This window comes from Zalophus californianus, chromosome 15, assembly GCF_009762305.2.
Source record: "Zalophus californianus isolate mZalCal1 chromosome 15, mZalCal1.pri.v2, whole genome shotgun sequence".
Taxonomy (NCBI): domain Eukaryota; kingdom Metazoa; phylum Chordata; class Mammalia; order Carnivora; family Otariidae; genus Zalophus; species Zalophus californianus.
This window is the reverse complement of record NC_045609.1, coordinates 14,703,698-14,729,911: the sequence shown is the minus strand read 5'-3', so window position 1 is coordinate 14,729,911 and position 26,214 is coordinate 14,703,698. Positions and strand designations below refer to the sequence as shown.

Below are 26,214 nucleotides of genomic sequence, written 5' to 3'. Positions count from 1 at the left end.
AGGTAGGCTAGCCACTGATCCCATTTAGTTCTTGGGTGGTCATAGTTTTGGGGTTGGCACCATGTTTTTCTTTTTGTGGGCCATGAGGAAGAAGAGTCAGGAAAGGGGGTGAGTGTTGGTGGAGTGGATTATGAGGGCTCTAGCGTGGTGGGCCCACTGAGGAGGAGAGACCAAGGGTGGAGACTGGAGCTATGCTCCGGGAGACAGTAAAGGAGAGTCGCTGTGACTCGAGCCAAGGAAGAAAGTGGTGCAAGGTGGAGGAGGACACAGTTTGGTCATACGGTGCTTAGAAGTGGTGAACCGGGAGGATAGCATTCATTTTAGGATTTTGCAAACCACCGGTGCCCTTGAGAAGGCAGACGTGACTCAACAGAGTGGTTTGGATGAAAGCTCGTATGGAGCTGGTTGAAGGGCGTGCATTCCGAGCCTGCAGAGATCTTCCCACCAAACATGAAGCAGCCCATGAGGTCTCTCGTAGGCTCACTGCTTCTGCCTTGCCCGCCTAAAATCCGGCATATCTGTGAGTTTGAGACTTCTGTTCAAAATGACTCTGTTGAACCAAATATTTAATCCTTTGGAATGTGGTACCTGAATCCCCTTATTCACGTGTCAGTTTCATAAACTGTATGTCATCAGCACCTCTGTTCCTTTCATTTAAATCTTCCTCCTTTTAATAGGACTTTGCTCCAGGTGATACCCTCTTGGTGTTTCCCTGGGTATGTTTGATTGTTGAGCTTTGCCGATCCTTTCTCTTGAGCGAGGTTGCGCTAGCTTGATGACTCATGGCTGCTTGGTTGGCGAGGGTAAAGGGTCTTGTCAAAGCCCTTGCCTGGGCTCAGTTGGGGCTCAGCCAACATTTGTTGAAATTTAGGGCTGAAATGACCGTATGGCAGACACAGTCTGTACTGAAATGACCGTATGGCAGACACAGCTGCCCGGTGGAGAGCCAAATGAGCATCGTGAGGTCCCTTGGAAGAAGGGTGTCTGTGCCCCCGTGGTTGGGAGAGTTTCTGCCCTGCTCAGCACCCCCTGCCCCGCCCCCCTCACCCTGCTCCCCCTCTGTGATCCCATTCAGGGCCGATAAACACAAGTGTTCTCAAGGAATCCTCGTGCACCCTGGTAGTCTCCTAGGGTGATGGAAGTCCGGCTCAGCATGCGTGTGGGGGGTGGTGTTGTAGCTGACTGCAGTTCCTACAGCCTTTGGGAAATAGCATTTTCTGGAACACTGCACATCAGTGACAGGTTGGTAAGACCAGGAGGTGCTCTCTGGGCTGCACCCCTCCAGCCTGGCAGGTGGACCTGGGCTCCCGCAAGAATTCTGTCTCACATACGGGAGCCGACAGCTGACTTGCTTTAAACCCCTGGAAACTCTGGGAGAAAACCCCCAACTCTATCCAGTCAGCCCCTGGACTTGTGGCTTGCCCATGGCCCAGGAGTGTGTGCCCTCAGAGAACAATCTGAGATTTCAGCTCCTCTGGCTGAGGAGATTATGGGATTGTTACAGGTTTGGAGGGCATTAAATTAAGAAATCAAATTTGGCTGTACCGGAGTTTTTCTAAGTGCTGTACCTCTGGGTTCTGGTTCATCTTGTTATACTTTTATTTATTTATTTTTAAGATTTTATTTGAGAGAGAGAGAGTAAGCAAGACAGAAAGCAGCAGGTAGAAGGAGAAGCAAGCTCCCTGCTGAGCAGGGAGCCCGACGTGGGGCTCGATCCCAGGACCCTGGGATCTTGACCTGAGCTGAAGGCAGACGTTTAATGACTGAGCCACCCAGGCGCCCTTGTTAGACGTTTAGTACTGACTGTAAAAAGCAGGATTTTAAGGAGTAAAGAAAGCCTAGAACTTCCTCAGGGGTTGTCTAGATGAAAAGCTATTCTTACAATGCACATTTCAAAGCCTCGACTCTTACTTTTTATTATAGGTTATTACGAAATTGATACAAAATTAGAGAATTGTGTAATGAGTACTCCCTCTACCCACAGGCTGTCCCTACTCAGTTCTGCCATCTTATTTCCTCCATCCCACACGCCTCCCCCACCTTTTCTTTATTTTTTCCTAGCATATTAGTCAGTTTTTGCAAGGCGGTGCTGTGGTGACGTGGCCCCCAAGTCTTGGTGGCTTACAGTAACAAAGGTCCGTGTCCTTGGTGGGTGCAAGTGGCCCTGCTCCCCACCTTCTTTACTCTGGGGCCAAGGCAGAAAGGTGGGCCTCTACCTGTGCAAGTCTGTGCAGAGTAAATGCCTATTTTGAGTCGCTGCCCGAGCATTTGACGGTATGACAACCCTGCTCATACCCAGAGTCTAGACATTTAAATAAGGACCTGAGCTTAGGATTCCTGCCCCATGCTCCCACTTTGCTTTTTCTGGGGCACCTTTTAAAGTAACTACTTAGAGGGGAGCCTGGGTGGCTCAGATAGTTAAGCGTCCAACTCTTTGATTTCGGCTCAGGTCATGATGTCAGGGTTGTGAGATACAGCCGCATGTCAGGCTCTGGGTTGGGGCCTGCTTGAGAGTCTCTCTCTCCCTCTGCCCCTCCCCCCTGCTCATGCTCTCTCTCTCTCTCTCTCTCTCTCTCTCTCCCCCTCCCTCCCTCTCTAAATAAATAAATAAACCACTTAGAGTCAAGCCGATGAAAAAAATGAAAAGCTAGGGACCTCTGTTTGCTACCCTGCTTTCTATCCCTCGCTTCCTCAAGACCTAGGATGAAGGACTGCCCTTCCCCTGGTTTGGTACCCCTGCCTTTTTCCAGGATCTGTAGGCATAAATCTTGTGACTTAACTTCCTTTTGTGTGAGTGTATTGAAACTGCGCCTTCCATCAAAACGGTCCTGTGGTTTTCACCTCCCCAAGGAAGAGCTTGGATGCTGAGGGAGCTCCCTGCCGACCCCAAATGGGTAGCTTGTGCCCCCTCAGGCCGCAAATCATAATCTGTATATTCTTAACCTAACACACCAGCTACCAGCGTCCCAGCACAAAGAACCCACTCATGGTTGTTTCTGCAGGGGAGCCTGCCCTGATTGGGCCATAACCCAGAGCCCAGAGCAGCAAGATTCCATAGAGGGAACGGTCTGTCAGTTGTCAGACACTTGGAAGGAAGAAAGTGTTGTATTTTAACACCTAGAGAATGTGATTAGCGCTATTACCAATGAATCTGCACTCTAGGGGCAGGGAAGTACCCGGTGAAGTGATGAAGTTTCTAATCAGGAATAGTAGAGGGAAAGTTAGTTATCATTTGAAAGACTAACTAGAAATCTCCTTTCCTAAGCCTGTCTCAGCAAGTACCTAGACAGCTAGACCAGAGAGTCCATTAGTTAGCATAAGGAGTCCTGGGGGTGTTTTGCATGGGTAAGAGTGGGGGTGGTCAAGTTATGTAGACTAACTAGAGAAGTCGAGGTGTTGTTCGTCTGCTCTTGCACAAAGTGAGTATGAGATTTTTGTGCACCCAGCAAATGGGTATTTAAGGCCTAGGACTCGGTCCTGTTCTGTGCTCTGCCACTTAAGGAAGGACCTGAGGATTTTGTCACCTGATTTGACCAGAAGGTAGTTGAATCCGGCTTCAAGAATAGTGTTGCATCTGACTCCAGCAAACCTTTCGACTAAGACTTGTTCAAGGACCTAAAGGAGAGAGAGTTGGAATTGCCCCGAGTTTACAACATGTTGTGTAACTATTTTGTGCCTCTTGTTGTTGTAATGTGCCACACCCGTAGAGGAGTTTTGTGGGAGGGGACCGAGTTTTCCCTACCTTTGGTCATGGGAATCTACTGGTATCTCCCCATGAAAATGGGGCTGTGGTGAATGGCCACCACATTGGGTCAGTTGACAATGGAGGGAATGAGAACCTGAAAGGGAGTCTTTGGATGTTTCTCTTGGGGACAGAGAGCGGCCACAAAGTTCCTATATCCGTTTGTTCCCTAAGTGCTGTTGTTTAGGTCTTCAATCGTGATCAGGGACTGCTTCGTCCATCAGTGTGGAAGAAAATGTCCCGAAGGATGTGAGAATTAAAATGTGTGCAGAGAACAGAGCTGAGAGTACAGACAACTTCTGTAACCAGCGTGCCTAGAAAGAGTGTGACCCACCCGAAAGAGCATACATATTATCGAGATGATTCCATTAGCTATTTCTTTCAGCATCAAAAGAGGAGTTTACCTTCACTGGACTTAGTATGTACCAGCAGCTATGCTAATTGCTTTATGTGGATTATTTTATGTAATCTTCATAACCCCTCCATGAGGGTAGGAAGTATTACTCATACTTGACAGATGAGGAAATTAAGGCATAAAGTTTCCAGGGCCTCACAGTGACTAAGAAGCAGAGCCAGGATTCAATTTAGGAAATCCGATTCCTCAGCCTGTTCCCCCGAAGCTCCACTTAGTTTATAAGCGTGGTATTGCATAGGACCTTTTTTGTTTGCACCTTCCTCCCTGTGTTCTCAGAGTTCAAGAGCCTTAAAGTCTTTACAGTCTGATGGAAAAGAAAAAAAAATGTTTATTTCAGGAACCTCTCCCTCTAAAAGGTGTGGAGATTTTCCCATCAAGCCAGGAGGACACCTGTGTTTTCCTCCCAGGGTCCCTAGAGCCCTTGGGACATCACCATTTTGAAACTCTATAAAGAGAGGTGTGGAAATGTGGTTTGATTGAGCAAATGTCCAGGTGTCTCCCGCCCCTTTCCACCATGTGAGAGTTTAGGACCACTTTGGCTTCTTCTAGTCTGGAGTTAAGCTTTGGGCCAGGCAAGATCTACATTGATGATGTGCAGGGGTGGGGGGTGGTAATTCAGCATCAATTGTGTTCTCCTTGTCATCCAGCATTTTTTCTATTACCTTTTGAGCTGTCTTCCACAGGGCAAGGTGCCCAACTGTTCTCAGGGGAAAAGAAATTGAAATCCTGAGTTGTCTGCACAGCATCCATGCCCGGAGAGAAATGCCGACAGCATGAATTTTAAAAGCCTGTTCTAAAAGTGCATCACTGGAAAGCCTTTCCAATATAATCACTTTTAAACCCCATGGTGGTCATGGCTGCAGGATAGTTATGTCAAACCTGAAGGCAAACCTGAGCGAAGTGGCAGGTAGAGGAAATAGACTGCTTTCATTACTAGATCAGGAAACCTCGTCTAAACTATTGGGGCTTTAGGAAAAACCAGACCCATTGTTCTATTGCTTTCTTCAGCTTCACTTTGTCCTGCTGCCAAAATTCCTAAGAAATGGTCAGGAATGAGGGCGAGGGGAAATAAAATTAAATAATGAAAAACACAGACAAGACTCTAACGTGTGCGTCTTTGGCTGTGCCATTTTCCACAGTGATCAGACTTTGAGTCCGTTTTAGCTCTTTCTGCAAGTGTCCCAGCGGTGGAAGGGTGGGTCCGTGTGTGGCCGACAGGCAGGTGGGAGCGTGCGCCCCAGCAGGTGTGCTGACCCCACTACAGCGGGTGGGGAGGTGAATCAGAAGACCAGAGTCTCAGGTCCCGCAGGAGATCGGAATGAGGCATTGCTCTGCGCCCATAGCCTGGCCCTGGTCTGGGGCCACTGGGTCACCAGGGCTGGGGAGTTTCTGGAAGCCCCGGTGTGGCGTAGCCAAGCTCTGTGGTCATTGTCCTAGGTCTGATCTATCTCAGAGGATTCCTTTCCTTGGAAATATCTGGGGATTTCTCCAGCTTTTATTTCCCACGTACTTGGGCACTTGGCTGCCACCCCTTTTCTATTTTCCCTTGTTCCTCCTCACCACAGCCCCTAGGCCCCGACTGAAAAGATTAGTAAATACAGAATTCAGATCTGCCTCCCTTGCATGCTCGCTGTTAGAACCTTGCTAAACTAATTACAAACTAATTACATAGCCTCCTTTACTGTAAAAGGGACTTGTGCGCTTATCTCAAAGGGCTGTTAGGAAGATGAGAGGAGATGGTGCTTAGAAGCACCCTGCCCCCGGCCTGGGGCCGCACACATCAAGCACCTTACTTTTCTCTCTGGAACACTCTGCCCAGGTCTGCAGGGGAAACCAGAGTTAACAAGTAACAAACACAGGGAGAATGTAAAGGTTCTAGGAGTTCGGAGTGTAGAAGGGATAATTATTCATGGACCATGTTCTGTGCCTCTTTCTTTTTTCTTTTCTTTTTTTTTTAAAGATTTTATTTATTTATTTGACAGAGAGACACAGCGAGAGCAGGAACACAAGCAGGGGGAGTGGGAGAGGGAGAAGCAGGCTTCCCGCTGAGCAGGGAGCCCGATGTGGGACTCGATCCCAGGACCCTGGGATCATGACCTGAGCCGAAGGCAGATGCTTAATGACTGAGCCACCCGGGTGCCCTCTGTGCCTCTTTCTGAAATGCTGTCCAACGCATCTCCCCGTGCTTGTGTCCAGTTCACTGGATTCTTCCTGGGCTGGTTATTAGAACAGACCCCGTCGGCTTGGTACTGTTTCTGGGCATGCCTGTCCAGAACTGGACTCCTGCTTTGCTCTCCTGTATTATGTCTTTATATTTTGATGCTTGGACCCCTTGGGGCCTTGCTGATCCTGAAGGAACCACCCTCCGCAGGGTTAGCCAGTCCTAGAGAATACAGGGCTCACACCTTTCAGATACAACCCAACCAATCCAGAGCCCACACCCTAAGCTCCTCCTTTCTCGGGCTCTCACCCTCCGAGCTACTGTCCCACTACCCTGGTGACCCCCCAGGCCAGATGCTGGACAACGGGAGGGACGACATCTCTGTCCCAAGATCCGCTGGAATTGTTCACACCAGCCAGTGTACCCTGCCTTTCCTGTTCCTTCCTGTAGAAACCACAAGAAATGTGACTGCTTGGAATTCTGGGAAAGCTGTACTAAAAATGTGACATAATTTGGTTATAGCCTCATATTGGGTAGTGGGCCATGAGCTCCCTTTCCCTGCCTCTAGGAACCTAACAAAGACCTTAAATCACAGTGTTCAACGTATGGTACCATTAAGCTGGAGTTTGGGCGGGTGGGGATGATCACCTGCTTTTTTCCATAGGGAACAGGTGTAATTATGACAATTAGCAAAAAATGCCCTTGGCCAACTATTTCCTGGGCTTTGCTACTGCAACCTAGAGTATCTTCCTGAGCACGTTACCAGATTAAAACCAAACGATGTGATTGGCCCTGTTAGCGCCTTCAGAGTTAGGCTCTCTCGGGAAGACAAGGTGTGTCGGAAGCCAGACTGTCAGCCTGGTGCTCGCCTGCTCATCGGGAATGGCAGAAAGGAGAATGGAGAGTTTGAAAAAGTTATTCAGTGCACTCTCTTCTCTCCTAATTTCAGTTTTGTGAAGCAGGGCTTCATAGGGGTTCTTGGCTTGCAAGAATTATTCAGAGGCTGCTGTGAAAGAAGACATTGCAGGGCTATGTCTTTTAAAAAAAGATGGAGAGGGGCGTCTGTGCCACAGTCGGTTAAGCATCCGACTCTTGGTTTCGGCTCAGGTCATGATCTCAGGGTGGTGAGATCGAGCCCCGCATCGGGCTCTGCGCTCAGTGCAGAGTCGGCTGGGGTTTCTCTCTCCCTCTCCATCTGCTCCTCCCGCTCATGCTCTCTCCCTCTCCCTCTCTCTCTCTCTCAAATAAATAAATAAATCTTTACAAATTAATGAAAATAAATTTTAAAAGATGGAGAAACAGTATTTATTTGGGGCATAGAATGAATCAGTACACGTATTAGAGTTGGAGGAAATTGGTAATGCTTCGGAAAGAAAGCATCCATAATAGGAGTTCCTGAGTTGGCCAAACTCCTTACCTAAAGTCTAAAATGAGAAAAATGAAATATTTTTGCTTGGGTACTTTGGGACAGCTAGTAACAGGTAGAATACAATGAAAAACTGCCTATCGAGTCAGAATCATCAGAACAAAAGGAGTTGCTTATATGTGAAAAGAGTCTATGTCAACTCCGGAAGGCCGAGAGGAAAACTACGGGTGGTGTTGCCAGCACAAGAAACAAAAACCGTACCCACATAAAAATGAGCCCAGGTGGAAGGGAGGGGGTAAGAGAACCGTCAGGGCAGAGGGCCAGTCCTCCCTGCAAGTCTTTGTACTGCATGCTTGTGCCAGAAAGTGAGCACTGTTGTGCAGACACCACCCAGGAACTGGGTGTGTGAACTCCTAGGATGGCCTCTTCTGGGAGCTGGGAGCTTTTGAGTGCATTCGAGAATTTACTTTTAGGTTTCTGCTAATGAGCCTTCTTTTGAACTGGACACTCGTGTAGCACGCAAGGCTACACGGAGGTCCGGGGGATCGCGAGATCCGCCGTGTTACACTCTCACCAGGGACCCGGACGCCTAACCTGCCTTTGACCTGATATTAACCAATAGTGAAGAATTGGAAACACGCTAAGCGTCCACCAGTCGGGGGAGATGGTTAGAGAGGCTAGGGCGCCAGCATAGCGGAGAATGTGCGTTTAAAGAACAGGTCAGTCTTCACGGTTCGACACGGAGCCATCTCCAGAACATACTCTTCAAAGAAATCTTAGCAAGTGGAGAGCGGCAATACATGTGGTATACTGTTTGTGACAAAACCAAAGTAAAACCGTGTTTTTCTGGAAGCATTTATGTACATATCTGAATCCTCAGAAAAGTTTCAGGACCCTTTGGCTACAAATTCCTAACAGTAATGCCCCCTGGGATCGAACCAAGGGATGGGTGGCCAGGGAAGGAGATTTCTCCTGTGATGGTGTTCTTTGAAAGTTTCTCCTTGAAATGTATTTAGGCATTGGGTAGCTGATCGTTTTTACTTTTGCCTGATATTTACATTATAAATTCTCTCTGTATGTATATTCTACATTCTTTGGAATATAACCAGTCCTGCCTTATTTGACTGGTGTCTCTGTAATGATATGTTTGTCCACAAACAGGGATTGCAAATGGAATCATCAACCTGTAAGTTTAACAGTCGAACAGGAAGATAAGAATTTTATTGGACCTTCTGTTGTGCTGATATCTCTGATCTTAGTTACTGCCGCCGCAGAGACTCCACTTCCTAGGGTCACCTCCGATTTGTTATGATTTCATGCTTTTCTCTCATAACTGGAGGACACTGTTCTCTTTTTCTCCCTTGATGACCCTGACATTCACCACAGCGGTTCCTCCGTGTCGTTTCTAAACCGGAATTCCAGGACATGGGGCTCGCCTGGCTTGTGCTCACGTTCTCTGGCCCTTGGTTGGGTTTTGTGCGGACCTGCCCCCGATACCTGCAGCAACACGCAGGCTCTGCATTCCCCTGCCATCACTGTGTGACACCGTGTCGTCCTTTGTCCACCCTGATCACTGTTTCCCCCCACGCCTGTCCTCTCCTGAGTCTCATGTCCTGGGCAGCTCCGTGGAGCCACCAGAAGGACATGGTACCCTCCTACAGTGATCGCCAACACTGCCTCTTGGCTATGTGCCCTTGAGAAAGAAGGTCAGGACTTGAGTTGACTTTAGAAGCAAGCGGTGGCTGCTTTTATTGGGTATTTTGAGCTCACCTACATCCTTTCCAGAACCTCTCGGCCTCCTCAGACTGACGGATGTGCAGCACAGGTGCCCCTTGCCCAAGTCACCCTCTCTGGTTGTCCTTTCTCAGTACTGCCATTGTGCAAGATGCTCCCGTCTATGACATTTAGGCCATTTGCTAGGATCCTCTAGTTTTTAACTGCGGGGTGTTAATGGGGCACATCACTCAGAATGGCCACGCTAAGGTAAAGAATCCTAGCAGTGTCCTAACTAGGAAGTCCATTGTCATCCCCGTGCGCCCCCCGCCCCGGATGTTAACAAGAAACCATCCACGATGGAGCAGAAGCAACAAGAAGTGTTTGAAAAGTACTAAATGAATGGGACAGAAAGTGGTGATGCCAAGGAAAGCATGGGCATTTGCACGTCCCGTGACTTCTTCCTGCTGTCACCTCTCGTCCTCCGTGCCTCCTTCCTCACACACACGGAGTGGAAGCCTCTTTCCGTTTTTGCCAATATTCCTATCCAGTCTCTTCAGACTCCCCTTGAGTCTTCTCTTCCTGGTAAACAACTTCCGTTGTAAGCAAAGTAAGAGAAGCCAGACGTTCCCTGTCCTGTCGATGACCGGGATGAAAGGGATGAACCGATTTACCCACGTGTGAGTCTTTGAAAAGTACTGCGGTAAAACAAGGAACGTGAAGACCTGTTGTGTGTGAGGTGTCCAGAAGCTAACCACGTACTGAAACCATGGAACAAAAATTTACTGCAAGTAAAAGATACAATGAAAGTAACAAAGTCAGTGTGACCAGAAGCCTGTTCGTTGCCAGACAGTGAATTTGTGGCCCTCCCAGACTTGAAGTCACAACCACAGCGTTCTCGCTCCTGTGGATTGGATGGCACCGCAGTTGGGGAGCCTGGAGAGCCTCACGGGAGAGGAGGGCATGATTTCCTCCCCATCAGGGGCTCACAGCAGGAGAGGGGTAACAAGTAAGTGAAAGCCCAGGATTGCAAATTAAAGTCTGTTTTATAGGAGAGGAAACATTGTAATTTTATTTCAGTATCTCTACTGGCATTGACTTCAGAGGTTGAGATTCTTTTGTAGATGGTTTTTAATCAGGTATCAAGCTAACTTAATGGGAAGCGTATATGTTGTACTAGATCATACTAAATAATGTAAATAAATGACAGTATGTATTATATGTGCAGGATCACAACAAGAAGTGTAGCAACAAACTGCACCTCTCTCAAAAACATCTGATACGTGGGAAGAAGTTGCCGGTCGGTGACTTGCTCTAATGATCTGAATAGGAGCCCACAAAGGTTCTCTGTCTTGGACTTCGTTCAGGAGGACTTGAAAACCAGAAAAACCGGAAGGCCCCGATCCAGCGTGGCATAGCCCCAGATTGGAGGTTAGCTAGCATCACATCAGGGCTGTTGTAGTTAGAGTAGCCACCTGGGAAGCCATAGTTCCTAGGACACTATCCTTAGAACGACCCCTCCCCCCATGATGCATGTACTCCTACAGTGTCCCCAAATTATATGACTAGCCTTAGAAAAATGTGAAGAACACCAAATAGGAAAGGTTTGTTAATATTTTGCTCTCTTCTTCATGGTTTGTAATGGATTTTAATAGAAGATTTTAAAATAAGAGCTTTGCTTTGTGATTCATCCGGGGGTTCAATTGACTGAACTTGAGTAAATTATTCACCACTTCATTAAAATTCAGTAGCACTGAAGGGTTCCATCTGATGCATTCAGGGCTGTCTATTGGCAAAAGAATTGCTGTGCGCCCTGCATAGAGGCTAGTTTTCCCAGTATGGCCCGCACCGGAAGTGTAGACAATAATAATGGAATGTAAATTTAAACACTTTATTTTCCATTAACCAAAATTATCTATGTAACCTGAGGAGGAGAAACAGGCTTTTGGTGAGTGATCTACACGTTGGTGATTCTAAATCTCTTAGTGGGAACATATTCCTGGCGTAAAAATGCATTACTGCAGCGGGGAGGCTTAGAGTCTTGTCACGATTATCGCCAATGCTCGGAGATAACGTTTTAGTCAGTGAAGCGTCAGTTAACACCCTCATGGAAAGAGCTGTTGTCATTTGAGAGTAGAAATTACATCCTAAAATATTTTAAAACTAGACATTTGTTTACTTTTTTTTCCTACTAGAACCGAAATCCTGTAATTTATTGGAACAGATGGCACAGAAGAGGTGGGCCACAGGAAATCGGTGTGTTCTGCTTTTAAGAAAAGATAATTTATAAAAATACTACCAAAAAGCATAATAAAGTCATGGACTTACAGGCTTTTTCGAGTCCGGCTGGTTCAACTCCTCTCCAAAATTCCTGCCATGGTGGAAGGCCTCCCTGGCGTCCCTGGTTGAGCCCTGTGGTCTCCCAGTACTTTGACACCAAATTCACGATCGCTTTCCAGTGGCTTTGTTACGGTCAAGTGAAATGTCCTTTCCAGAGATCTCTGACCACGAGAACATCCCTCCTGATGCCTCGCCTCTCCCCTGGCTCCGGCGACATGGCTGCTTTACTCGGGCCTCACGGGTCAAGAGCCGAATTTCTCCTGCTTCCTTCTGTGGCGAGAGCATCATTGGCCCTGCCGTCCGCCTCCTTCCTGTTCTCTGGATGCTCCGACTTGCCCACTTCCCTCGCAGCCGTGCCCAGAAGCCGGCACAGCATGCTAGGAACAGCTGCTCAGAACAACCGTTCCTCACCCTTTTGAGAATCTTAAGATTCCAGAATCTCGTCCCAGAAAAAGGCACGTGGGGACGTACACGCTGCAAACAATCTTGGCAGATTTCTGGGACTCCCTGTAGCTCGTTCATCACCCGAGGGCCTCCCCCGACTGTTGTGTGGACACTGTGCATGGGAACCCCCGGGGAAGCTTTTACTGACCACCCGTCCCTGGGCCCTACCCCATGAACTGCCATAAAGCCAAGAATCTAGGGATCCTAAGCGGAAGGGTTTTCAGGGTTGTTTCTTTTTAAGGAGGAGGCTATGTTGTAGAAATCAGGTTTCAATCGTAATCGTGTATGTGAGGCTTCTTCAGGATCCAGTTTCACACACACACACACACACAAATGCATCTTGTTGGCTTTTTCCTGAACTGACTTGTTGGGGCATGTTAGGCCTTTCGGGATGGAGTGCTCGTGAAACTTTAAAAACCGTACGCAGAGCCTCAGCCGCCTGGCTTTCCCTCTTGCTGGTACTTGTTGGACAAAGAGTCTGTCGAATGGCTTAATTTGGGAGTGACTCAAACCTAGTGGAAAGTCAGAGAGACATATGTTCGGACCATTGGGGCCTAAAGTGTTTTTTTAATGTTTGCTTGGGGGGAACTTACCGCATCTTGGAGCCTTGGGAAATGACAAGGGGGAAAGAAGTTAACGGTTTCTGAATGTGCCATTTTAGCCAGGTAGCTGAGCAAATAAAAGGAATCTCAATCCTGTGGCTTGGTGTGCCTTAATCTCCCTTTTTCTTCTTTTGCAATGTCTGTATCTTCCTTGAGTCTCCTTCGCCTGCCCACAGTTCGGCCGCCCCCATCAGAACGTTCCACAAACGGTTTGCTCCGGACGCAAGTGTAGACTGGTGTTTGGTCCTGACGAGGACCCCTGCGGGGAGTGGGGGGCGACAGGACATCAGCCTGGGGAAGAGGTGTCCTCTGATGGCGCTTGCCCGGCTGGTCTCAGCGAGCGACACCAGCCCCTTCGCACGCAGAGTTTCTATTTCAGCCTGACGATGAATTCAAAACCAGTCCCTGATGCGTGGGAAAGATCTGGTCCGATTTCATCGAGGGCAGTAACATCCTCTGTGGAATTTTGTTGCAGGAAATTTTCTGATCGCGCCTTTCAAGTATCAGACCCGAGGTCGGACTCTTTGCCTAGGTTGAGGGGGGCAGGGGTGGGTAGCAGGCAGCCATGTGTTTACAGATGTACACTCTGCCCCGCTCTTCCTCCTTACCTCAGTTTACCTCCTCCTCCGTGCAGGTTATGGCCACACCGTGCCCCTGTCAGACGGAGGAAAGGCCTTCTGCATCATCTACTCGGTCATCGGCATTCCATTCACCCTCCTGTTCCTGACGGCCGTGGTCCAGCGTGTCACCATCCATGTCACCCGAAGGCCCATCCTCTACTTCCACGTGCGCTGGGGCTTCTCCAAGCAGGTGGTGGCCATCGTCCACGCCGTTCTCCTCGGCTTCGTCACCGTGTCCTGCTTCTTCTTCATCCCGGCAGCCGTGTTCTCCATCCTGGAGGATGACTGGAACTTCCTCGAGTCCTTCTATTTTTGCTTCATTTCCCTGAGCACCATCGGCCTAGGGGATTACGTTCCTGGAGAAGGCTACAACCAAAAATTCAGAGAGCTCTATAAGATTGGGATCACGTGTGAGTACTGGGGCTCCCGGACCCCACCCCGCTTTGGCCTCTCTCGCTGTTCCGGGCCCCACTTTGCCTCCCAGTGAATAGTGTCATTCATAAAAACCCTGAGGGATACATTTTCAAGCTCTTTATGCAAAAATCTCACTGCTGAGACTTAATTTTTCCAGGTACCTTAAAACTGCTGATCAGTTTCTTACTAACAACTAATGACCGATTTCTTACTAATAACGTAAGAGGCATTATAAATTACAGTGCAAAAAGGCACCACATAGAACATACGGGATTACCAACTCTTAATCAAAAAAATTTTTGCTGTTTTTATTAACTATTTTAAGCTCCAGAAAACTAGGGCTCGGATGTAGCCTCTTACTATCAGTCGTGTTCTTTAATTTGCCAGGAAAATCTTAAAAGAGTTGCTTATCTCGTTTGTCCATCTGGTTCTTTTTCAGAGAAGTCAGAATATATGTGAACGCTTTTCGGAATTTTGTGTGTGGACAGTAGGCATTCAAATCCAGATGGCCTGTGGTTTATAATTTTTAAACAATTTTTTTTGAATTGGATATGGCTATGGAGAACTTAGAAATCTGTTTTCAAGAAACTCTTAGTTTTTGCATCATCATACATACACAGTTTTCATTTCTGCCATCTCGAGAATTTTTCAAGATTTGGCTCATGTCATGTTTCCTAGGAGATCATAGTAGATACTCAAGACAGTCAGATGCTGTGTCCTGGCCCTGTCTTGTTGTCTTAACCTGACAACGTGCTTAGTTGAATTATGTATATTTTAACATTTCCATTAAACCAGGGGCTCACCCAGGACAGAGGCCTCAGTCATAAACCCCAGTGCTTCGAACAGTGCCCAGCTGTCATACAAGTTCCAGAAATGTTTACCAAATAGTTACAAGCGCGAGCTCCTATTTCCTCCAGTTACCATAATTCTCTGAAATGTCCACAGAATATTTCAGCCCTGGCTCTACCGTAATCTAACCAGGCCTCTGTTGTTGACTGTTTCGATTGCTTCCAATTTGGGGACGTTATAAACAACACTGTAGTTGTATTTGTATATGTTTATACTTCTTCTACTTGGGTATCTTTCCAAGAAGTGGGATTGCTGGCCCAAAGTGAATATGCCTTTCTTGTGACACACAGAACATACTGACCCTGCGCTTTCCAAACGGCGTTCTGGGCTTACACGCCCACCACAATGATCTGAGCATAACGGTTTCAGCCCTCACGGGATGGTGTGGGCCAGTAGCCTAAGGGGTGTTTTTGTTGCAGATTTGGTAGCTCCGATCAACATTATCTCAACTTCTTTTTTTCATGTATTAGGTAAACTATTACCTCCTTATTTTAATTTAGTTTTTTAGGACTTCGAGAAGTTGAATGTTTCTGCGATTGTGTTTTCTAGTTTTATTTGTCTCTTGTGTTCACTGTCGTCTCGTAAATTCTGCCCAACTGTTGAACTCCCTCAATTTTTCATATAATGCTAAATCCTTGTAGATCATCTTAACACTTGTTACAGTGTGAACCAGCTTTTTTTAGGTGGTCTACATAGCGTATATGCTGAACGGAGCAAGTGAGTATCCCCAAAGTGTATTAGATCATGAATAGGTTAAAATCCCACAGCTTTTGCCTGAAACCCCATGGATATTTTTGTCAGCGTTCAAGGGCTCGACTAAACACTGGATAAAGGAAAAGAAAGGGAATTGTCAACTAGTCCAACAGTGTCGTTGCTATTTCTTTAAGATTTATTTATCTGTCTTAGCGCACGCACCCGTGCACAAGCCTGAGTGGGGGGGGGGGAGGGAGAGAGAATCCCAAGCAGACCCCCACTGAGCATGGAGCTGATGTGGGGCTCAATCTCAGGACCCTGAGATCGTGACCTGAGCTGAAATCAAGAGTCAGACGCTTAACTGCCTGAGCCACCCAAGCACCCCTGTTATTGCTATTTCAGAAATATACCGTGTTATCATCAAAACTTAATAGTCAAATTCTAAAGATGCTAGAACCATGTCTCTCTGCATTCTTGAGATAATCAGCCTTCTTGTTCCTATTATGCTGCTCATTCTAGCTGGTTCACTTATTTTCTGAAAATCCTCTGCAAGCATTTTGCCACTGGGCCATGAAATTGGGATTTTTCTTATTTTTAGTTTTCATTTTCACTACCCTGTTCCTTTCCATGATGAATCTTTTATTTCCCGGAAACTGATTTTAAATGTGTTGGAACTGACTTAAAATCACCACCACTGTCTCATCACTGAATTCAAGGAATAGCGTGTGACCTGAATCCACCCGTTATCTTATATTTCGGAGTAAGAAGCTGGTAGAATTAATCAGTGAATGGTCCACGTGCCCCCCAAATGACTGTCCCATCATGGACAGCTTAGCGTGCAGTTGGATCCCGGTCAAGTGCGAATCGCCACACAAAGACCGGTTTCACGTCAGCATCCATTCTTAGAGGGATTTTTATCTAGCTTAAACTGTAATTTCTACTGTTATACTTCTTACTCTTTAGTGGAAAAACTGATAAAAGTATTGAGTCCTTAAGAAGGTGTCAAGCTCTGTTCTGAGCGCTCATGACAATCGGAAACTCTTGGGACATGTCACTGGCTTTTTTTTTTTTTTTTTTTAAAGCTTTTATTTACTTAATCGAGATAGAGAGAGGGCGTGAGAGAGTGAGCATGAGCTGGGAGAGCAGAGGGAGAGGGAGAAGCAGGCTCCCCGCTGAGCAGGGAGCCCTCTGCGGGGCTCGATCCCAGGACCCCGGGATTATGACCCAAGCCGAAGGCAGACGCTTCACCGACTGAGCCACCCAGGCGCCCCGACATGTCACTGGCTTTTTGAGAGCCGCTGATTAGTGAAGCAGAGGTGGAGAGCCCTCTCCCTGCGGGTCACTCTTGGGGAACGGTGAATGCAGGCTGGTATTTTCTCTTGATGATGCCACGTCAGCCCCAGCTTTTTCTTGTTTTCTCAGAAATCACACCCTGATTTGGAATAATCCGAGGTTGTAGAAAGTTAAGTCATTCTTCATTTTTCTCTGGGTAGTCCCTTTTGGAGCCACGGCCCTCAGAACGTTCCCAGAAATTCAGAAAGTGGCGGGGAATTGGTTCATCAGCGCCCTCTTGTACCTCCACTGGGATCATCCGTGACTCGATCCCACTGAGACGTTGTCGTTCTTCTCACTCAGGTTACCTCCTCCTTGGCCTCATTGCCATGTTGGTGGTTCTGGAAACCTTCTGTGAGCTGCACGAGCTGAAAAAATTCAGAAAAATGTTCTACGTGAAGAAGGACAAAGACGAAGATCGCGTCCACATCATAGAGCATGACCAGCTGTCCTTCTCATCCATCGCCGACCAGGCGGCCGGCCCGAAGGAGGATCGGAAGCAGAACGAGCCTTTTGTGGGCCCGCAGTCCTCAGCCCACCCCGATGCCTCCGCGGGCAACTGAGGGCTCTGCCACCTTGTCCCCAGAGCACCAGGGTCAGGGCGGGGAGAAAGAGCCTTTGTCTTGTTTATTTGTAGGAGAATGTAGAAGCCAAGATGATCTTTTAACAAATATCTACTGTTTGAAATATTTACCAAAAAAAAAAAAAAAACCACCACAAAAAAACCCCACAAAATAATGGAACAAAGCAAGCTTTTACTCGGGAGGAGGAAATGAGACATGTACCTATAATTCACATGTGACAAAATTACCTAGACTTTACAAATAGGTAAGGAATACTTGAAGAAGGGTGCTGCTGGGGCTAGAAGCAGATTTTATACTTTTGATTGGGGACTTTGGGATTTGCATTTAAATCATTTTAGCTGATGGCTAAATAGCAACATTTATATTTAAGGGCCAAAACAAGTAAAAGAGAGAGGCATAGAGACGTGTTTTATAAATAAGTTTATGTGTACCTGTTTGCATGTGCCCATCCCAAATCATTATTTTTGTAGACTCTAACTTAAACCTACTATTTATAATGAATAGGCAACCATTAACTGTGTACATACAAGTATAAATATGTTTATATCTTGTACATATGGTTTAGTCACCAGATCTTAGCATCCTTCTTAACCCAAGATTGTAGATATTTTTCCTTTTGATTTCTCTTTGTACTAAAGAATTGAAGAATTGCTACAATAAAATAAGGGAAATAATACACTTAAGAGTGAGTTACTATGGTATTCTGCTACAGGAAATGTTTCTACCTTTTGTAAGAGTATGATATCAGGTGTCACAAATGTTTGTAAGCCTTTCTCTGGAAGGGAACAGCTAATGGAGAACACAGTTTGTAAAAGAAGTTATTTTGTTTTGCATTTTGCAAGTGCATTGTGATTTGTAGTCACCTGGTCTACACAGCCCAGGACGTGAACCGAGAAACCCCGAATGAACAGATTCTGTCAAATTAATCAGAGGGTTTTTAAATTTACAAGCTGAAATCAATAAAAGTCATAGCTGGTTGCAATCCTATGCGTTAATGTATCAAGAAAAGCCTTCCTCCATGTAGACACTATGTATGTGCTCCTTTATAGAAACCGCACTTAAATGGTGTACACAGGACACTATTTGGGGGGTTTTAGAAGAGAAAATGAAAAAGACCCTGCATGATCACTGAGCCTTGGGGAGCTCGCTCAGAAACATCTCCGTGACGTGCCGCCCTGAGCACACCATTCCCAGCTCTGTCCTGCTGGCTGTTGGCCCTCTGTAAGCAGGGCCCTTCTTTATTGGAGGAGACCCCATCTGGCCTCAGAGCAACAAAACCATCAGAAGGAAGTCCCTCAGCTCCGGAGCCTCCGAGCCACTCCAGAGCTCCTGTGATGCCATCCCAGTAGACAACCCCCCCCCCTTCCCAGTGTTGGATTCCAGACGTGTTCTGTTCCTCTGGGTCTGGGTGACGCTGCCTTGCAAGCACATTTCTCTGTGCATCCCACGCTGACTGTAGGCAGCGGTCGGTGATCGGTTAAAGAATGGAATAGAGACTCTCTAGCAGATAGGGACATGCATCAAGGACATGATTGGGTCTGGAAAGTTCGCAGTGACCACGCACTTGGGATGGTGCCAGGGTGTTGCAGGATAAAAACCACGGAAACAGTGGGTTTTTCGCAGGGAGAGTGTCTGTACCCTGTGCAGGGAAAGAGGACGGATGTCCCACCGGTGGGTGACTCGTCTGAGCGAGGGGTGCAAAACACCGAGAAGGAGAAGGAGCAGAAAGGGAAGACTCTGAATCAGGATGTCATCGCGTTGTGCAAGTGTCCAGTTAATTTGCAAAGCATAATTTTATGAATCTGCAGAGAAGGCCCTAACCCTTAATGCCCTTCAAAAATGGGAGCAAGTTTTGCCTCCCGTGCCCTGTGGGATGCAAAACGTAAGGCAGAGAGTATCTTCCCCGCGCCTGTTCTTTGTCCTCAGCCGATGGGCAGATGCTGTCCTGAGGTCCTGAAGGAGGAGCCAGCTGTCAGAGAACAGAAGCAGGACCTGCTGGGGCAGGACGAGCTGAGGGCAGCAAGGAGATGACCTTGGAACCTTCTAGTTGAAGGTGAGTGAGGGTGAAGTTGGAGGTGGGGGTGAATACTATTCGGAGTGATGAGTCGAGTATAAGCCCAACGATCCAACTCGTGGGCAAGAGTGTCCTAGATTGAGTTCTTAAGGATCCAGTAGAATGCCCTCAGGATCGAGAAGCAGCAGAAACCCTTGTCTTTCAAGGAAAAGACTCCTGTGTGTGAATTTAAAGTCACATGTGTCCAGCAGGTATGTTGATTTTGGAGCAGCCGATAAACTCAGTGTGAGCAGAGCACAGTGTTGGTGGAGGGAGAGTTCTCGCCCTCCCAGCAGTCCAAGGCACTGTAGAGCAAGGGCTAGGAGCAGTCTGCAAAAGAAGCTAAAACAGGAAATAGAACAGATGAAGTCGGGCCCAGATGGCTCCATTTATGAGACTAGTCCCGGCAGTAATCACGCCCCCCAAGAGGTTTAAAAAAAAGCGGTTTGTTCAAAAGTCGAAGAGGAAGATGAGTGGGTGGGAAAAGGGGATGTTTTCTGAACAGATATATGTGGTGTAACTTAAGGCAAAAATGGGAATGATTCGATTAGGAAGACGGGGTTGCTTTTCTTACCTGAAGAATAGTCATGCCCACACTCTACAAAACACAGCCTTCTGTGCTTTTCGGAAGATGGACAGGGAGATATTTACAAATCTGGCGAAATAACTGAAATATTCAATGCAAAGCTTTTTTAATCCTTTAAAGTTATCAGTAGTACATCTCCTTAAAAGCAGCGGGTATTTGCTTGAATTAAGAGTTCCTTTTAAGTTGGCACAAGCCTGCACTGGAAGGAGACCGTAAGATCCTCTGTCTCTTACTCAGAATGCGGTAAGCAGAACTTCCTGACTGTGTGGCATATGATACATGCATTTTGTGATTCGTTGTCAAAGCCTCCGTGCCCAGGAGCGCTGCGATAAATACTGCTATCCTCCATTCGGGAAGGCGTCCTGGGATGGAGTTTCTGAAGTGTGTACACGCTCAACCAGATGATTCCTCAGCAAATTTAGAAACAAAACTGCCTTACAGTGCTGAACCTGCAATCATACAGGACTTACCACGTATCTGCCCAGTACAATTTCCAGTCTGTCTCTTTAATACATTTAAAGTTTTCCCCGTAGTGGTGTATTATTTTCCGAGAGTTCTACTTGATGAAAATTTGGTACATGCAAGCCTTTTGTGTGAAGGCAAAACAGGAGATTGTTTGCTGAAGACAATTTTCCAAACATTTTCACTTATCTAATAGGTGTTGTCAGGCAAACTCAGCTTTCAAAAACACAGTAAGGAGCCCAGAAGTAAGTAAAGACATTTTTAAGTATTTTTGCAGCCTGGCAGTGAAACGCATTTAATAAGAAGTAAGCCCCTTCCTTGCTCCCCTCACTTAGATTTGCACATGGTTCTAATAAAATGACTGCTCTGGTTTCCAACCCACCGACAATAAAGGGGAGCAGTGTGACCCAATAGTTCTCAAATTTTGAGTGGGCGCACTTCTCATCATTTTTAGGTGGCAAACTATTAAAAGTCTCGGCGCAAATTGGCAGTACCCGCTGTGTAATCATTTGGGCCGACTCAAGTCAGCACCGTATCTCTGTTCCCCTAAAACTGTCCACGGTTCCTGCACCATCCACCTCGGTCTCTGGTGCCACTCAGAGTCTGGGGACAGTTTGCTGCCTGACCACCCTTTTGTATACTTAAAAAAAAATGGTCAAACACTCCAGAAACATGACAACTTCTCCCTTACGGCAAGTTTTTCCATTCTGAGCGGAACGGCAGGGCACACTCAGGCCAGCACGATTGTAAAAGTATGAATACTTACTTGGGAAAATGGGTTTTCCACATTGGTAAAACTTTGCCCAGCCGTCTGTGTGTGGTTTGTGGGTCCGAGTGCCCTGTGCCACCCGCTTTGAGAAACTGCTAGCAAGTGCACTGAGGGGAGCCTAACATGAAAGGCAGACTCAGACTCAGAAGAAAAGAACTGCCTTCTACAGCCCTCCCAGCGGGGACAAACCGCCCCCAGGACAGCACACATTTTTTTGTTTTTTTATTTTTTATTTTTTTGTTTTTTTTTAAATATTTTATTTATGAGAAAGAGCTTGAGCGCATGAGTGGGGGAGGAGCAGAGGGAGAGGGAGAAGCAGGCTCCCCACTGAGCAGGGAGCCCGATGCGGGACTCGATCCCAGGACCCCGGGATCATGACCTGAGCTGAAGGCAGATGTTTAACGGACTGAGCCACCCAGGCGCCTCCAGCACTTTTTCTAAAAAATGTTATTTCAATATTGTGATTTTCATAACAGTGTTAAACTACACTTAATGTACTCTGTTTAAGGAGACAGAGTAAATGAAGATGTATTTCCATATAAAATGATTAAAATTGGGGAGTATTTTTAAAGATTTTATTTTTAAGTAATCTCTACCCTCAACGTGGGGGCTCGAACTCACAGCCCTGAGATGAGTAGTCACATGCTCCACCAACTGAGCCAGCCAGGCGTCCCATTCAGAGGCTTGCTTTTTAAATATTTAAAAATATTTTAAATATTTCCATTGTCTGAAAAATTCGCTTAGGCTAAATATCTCATTTTCCAACATGAGGTAGCAAGTTCATGAATGTATAGGCTTGCTCTCATGTACGTGACTGCTAAAATCATCTGTAAGTAAATTAGACATTATTTATTTTTAGTTGGAGAAGTTGAGTTTTGAGGGTTTTTTTTTATCTTCCATTATTTATATATAAATTGTGACCATATGCATGATATATATGATCATGCATATAACTCAGGGATTCATTTCCATTTCTAAGCAATGGCTGGAAATCCAGAGCCCATTGACAGTGAGATATTTAACCTACCAATGAGTCCATAGGTGCTCAGAGACATCAGCATAATTTACCTGAAACTCTTGCACTCCTTTGTTCTTGCTCTGTGTAAACATTGCTTTAAATTGCTGCATTAATGTGGGAGGAGTGCCCTTTTTTATGGGCTCACTTGAATAATGAAAGCCTTCCTCTATACCCTTGTTACCAACTTGGTACACCACGTGGTGATTGCAGTTTTGAACAATGTGACCTTAACATTGGGACTAAGCTTGTTGCCACCCATTGGGCAGTGACCGAGCCAGATTTTAAAGGTCACTGCATAATTTATGGCATGTGACCTAGCGGTTAGAACTCTGTAACGAAGTAAAAATAGTAGAATGTCTTTTTTTTTTTTTTTAATCATTTTTCCTGGGCAGCTCCCTCTGAATTTTGGGAGCTGAGAAAGAGATCAGGCTGCCCCAGGCACCCCTGTCTTGGGGCAGAGAGCAGCAGAGCCCGGGGCCATGCCAGGTGTTGACTCCACATGTCCCTGTTCATGATGCATTCCTAGGAAGGGGCACTGTCGGGAGAAGGACAAGCCCCGTCCATCAGTCTGCAGGAACCTGGCTGTGCCACCGGGAACATATTTTAGATCATTGTGGAGAGACTTTAAGAAAAGAACCAAATAGGGGCGTTTGGGTGGCTCAGTGGGGATTGAGCCCAGAGTGGGCTGCTCAGCTGGGAGCCTGCTTCTCCCTCTCCCTCTGCCCCTCCTCCCTCCCCGCTGCTGTCTCTCAAATAAATAAATAAAATCCTAAAAAAAAAAAGAAAAAAAAGGGAGGGCGCCTGGGTGGCTCAGATGGTTAGGCGTCTGCCTTCGGCTCAGGTCATGATCCCAGGGTCCTGGGGTCAAGTCCCGCTTCGGGCTCCTTGCTCCTTGGGGGCCTGCTTCTCCCCCTGCCTCTCTCTCTCTCTCTCTCTCTCTCTCTCTCTCTCTCTGTCTTTCATGAATAAATAAATAAAATCTTTAAAAATAAAAATAAAAATAAATTTAAAAAAGGGAAAAGAAAAGAATCAAGTAACCTGTATTTGAAATGGTTTCTTTCTGGCTGATGGGTGAATCTCAAATTTTCATGGCTATATCGAAGGCAGAAAGAAAAGAGGCATTTTATGCATGTTAGGCAGACTGTCAGGTCAAGTGATCGTAAATAGCTTTTTACCCAGGTTGTAAAATGGTAAAATCATGTGTGTTTATTTCTCTGCGTATATAACGTGAGAATCCATGTCAGGATATCCCACTCAGAGCGTCAGACTTGCTGGAAGGAGGGACATGTGTCATCTCCCATCAGTTTTGCCTGTGAGCTAAGGAGAAAGAGATGCGATCCTGGGGGTAGAGAAAGAATGGAGAGTTGGCTGAATAAGTTACACACTGTTTTTTTTTTTTTTTTTTTTTTAGGGAAATGAAATACATCTTTATTATTTTCTTCTAATTATAAAAAGGCACATTTTGTGTAAAGTTTCCAAAGAGTACAAAAATAAATATTTTAGAAAATGTAAGTTTCATATAACTCAGCCCCTGGAGATAACTGATGTTAAGTTTTTAGTGTGCATCCTTCCAGACATCTCTGTCTACACACATAGTATTTTATTACCAAAACACACTCTTACCGTACAAGCATTTACTCTGTGACTTGCTTTTTGTCTCAACATATTTTTCCTATATTATCACATATAGATCGAACAGGTGTTTGAAGAGCCGTATGCTTATCACGGGAAGGAAGTATCAGTGTACCTGACCATTTTCCAAAGACAGACATAAAGGTTGTTGGCATTTTTTTAACTAATACAAACTTTCTGGTGAACATCACTGAATATATATCTCACATACTTGTAAGACTATTTCTGTCACGTAAATTCCTGTAAGTATTACCGTGGAATGACATCCTGACTTGGGGAAAGCAAGCTGTAATGATTATGGCAACCCAATTAAGAAAGATTCTAAATCCAACACTGAGGCCATAGGACAGATTAAGGATCCAGCCAGGAAATGGAACACTAAGGCTGAGCCAGCAAAGTCCTGAGACTCTTGACCGTCCTTGTGAAGAAATCCATACAATCGCCTGGGTGGATGGGGGGGCAGGTGTGAACTGCCCGTTCTTCTGCCCTCAAGCCAGTCAGAGGTCCCCATCTGCATCCAAGTCTGGACAGCCTGTCTCTGACAACAGATCATCTTTCGCATAATGTAGTGAAATGGCACTGGATTTCATAGTGATCCCTCGAACCTGTTCATCTTCTCTGCTGTCCATGTACCTTAACTTACCCGCCAGGCGGCTGGAGATGACCCCATTGCTAGACAGAAGACAGTCAGTCAGAGTAGTTTTTCCATGGTCAACGTGAGCCAAAACGCAGATGTTCCTGATGTTAGCAGTGTTTTTCTGCAGGTGAATCATCTTATCCAAACTATTGAGCACCATGATCCCTTATTTCCTGTGACGGCTGGGGCCGCCCCGCCCGTCCAGCTCAGTCCCACTCGGCCCCGGTCAGCCACTTGCCGGGCCACACCGCACGCGTCGCAGGCGCCCACTTCCCTGCGGTCCCGGACGCGCGCTACACACTGTTTTTATAACAAAAAAATCCAATGTAAGTTACCAAAATCATCTGAGAGCTTAGACTTGTTTCATATTTTTTTAATTTATGATAAGCAGTGACTGAAAAATAGTATAATGACAAAACTATAACTAAATATAACAGTGAATCATTACCCTTATAGGTAAATAGATGGTATCTCTGAGTGTGTGAAAAATTCAAGATAATTTGACATCATTTGCACACTTAAGTTTTGGACTCTCCCTACCAGTTTTTTGCACGTGGCTCAACATCCCCAAGCCCCCCCCCACCCCGTCCGCGACAGATCACCCGTGGGGCCCCCAGTCCATGTGAAGAGACTGTGAAAGGGGTGCTCTCTCCTAGTCTGGTTCTAAAAAGACCTGGTTCTTTGGGAACAGAGGAACCTAAGGGCTGTCTGCAGGTGTTATGGCTCAAGGTTTACAAGAGGGTGTTTCCAGGGGCGGAAGATGATGAATCCAAAGCAAGGAGCCAGCACCTGGCACTGAGCAAACACTTTCATGACTGTTAGCTGCTACCATTAAGACCAATTTTAGGGCCATCTGGGTGGCTCAGTCAGTTAAGTGTCTGACTCTTGGTTTCAGCTCAGGTGTGGAGATCGAGCACTGCATGGGGCTCCACGCCCGGCAGGGGGGGAAGTCTGCATGAGGAATCTCTCTCCCTCTGCCCCTCCAACTCACGTGTACTCTCTCTCTCCAAAATAAATAAATCTTTAAACAAAAACAATTTTAGGCATTTTCCTAAAAGGCAAGGTGATACTCACCTTGGGCCAACAATCCCAGTTCTTGGAAAGATATCCAAGGTGATACCTAGTGCTGTAGAAGTGATACATGGTGCAGCTTCTCAAGGAATTCACCTGCTTTTTAAGTGGAGAATAAACACACACCAATTAGCAATACAGGGCCATGAAATTCCAGTGCTACGTGGTGTCTTGCAGATGGAAAATGATCATGAACTCAGAGGAAGTGGTCCCTGGAAGTTGGGGTGGATCGTGGCAAAAATCCAGAAATAGGGAAAATTGGAACTAGGTAAGTAAAATCGTATTTAGTAAGAGTGTATTGTGTATATAACGACAGTTCGCAAACTGGGAGCTTTCAAACCCAAAACTGATATGAAGCTCAGAGGCATGATGTTACAGAATGGCTTAGAAAGTGAAAAGGAGGGGTGCCTGGGTGGCTCAGTTGGTTAAGCGACTGCCTTTGGCTCGGGTCATGATCTCAGGGTCCTGGGATCGAGCCCCTCATTGGGCTCTCTGTTCAGCGGGAAGCCTGCTTCTCTCTCTGCCCACTCCCCCTGCTTGTGTTCCCTCTCTCGCTGTCTGTCAAATAAATAAATAAAATCACACACACAAAAAAAGTGAAAAGGAGGGAGTTGTTTAGCCTTGACAATGATTGGTTGTTACAATGGAGGTCTCCAAATGACAGGCGGTTGATTAAAAGCGCTTATCTCATACCAATTTAGCAAACAAACA

The 26,214-nt window shown here is 46.3% G+C and overlaps 1 protein-coding gene across 1 annotated transcript in view; it reads left to right on the top strand.

Moving 5' to 3' along the window:
* The window catches only part of KCNK1 (potassium two pore domain channel subfamily K member 1), a 47,258-nt gene extending 29,001 nt beyond the window's left edge, over positions 1 to 18,257 (top strand). The window contains exons 2-3 of the mRNA XM_027597167.2: positions 13,418 to 13,813; positions 16,995 to 18,257. Of these exons, the coding sequence (XP_027452968.1) occupies positions 13,418 to 13,813; positions 16,995 to 17,254 (656 nt within the window). The 3' untranslated portion in view covers positions 17,255 to 18,257. The remainder of the gene's footprint in view (positions 1 to 13,417; positions 13,814 to 16,994) is intronic.
* Positions 18,258 to 26,214: the final 7,957 nt, after the last annotated feature.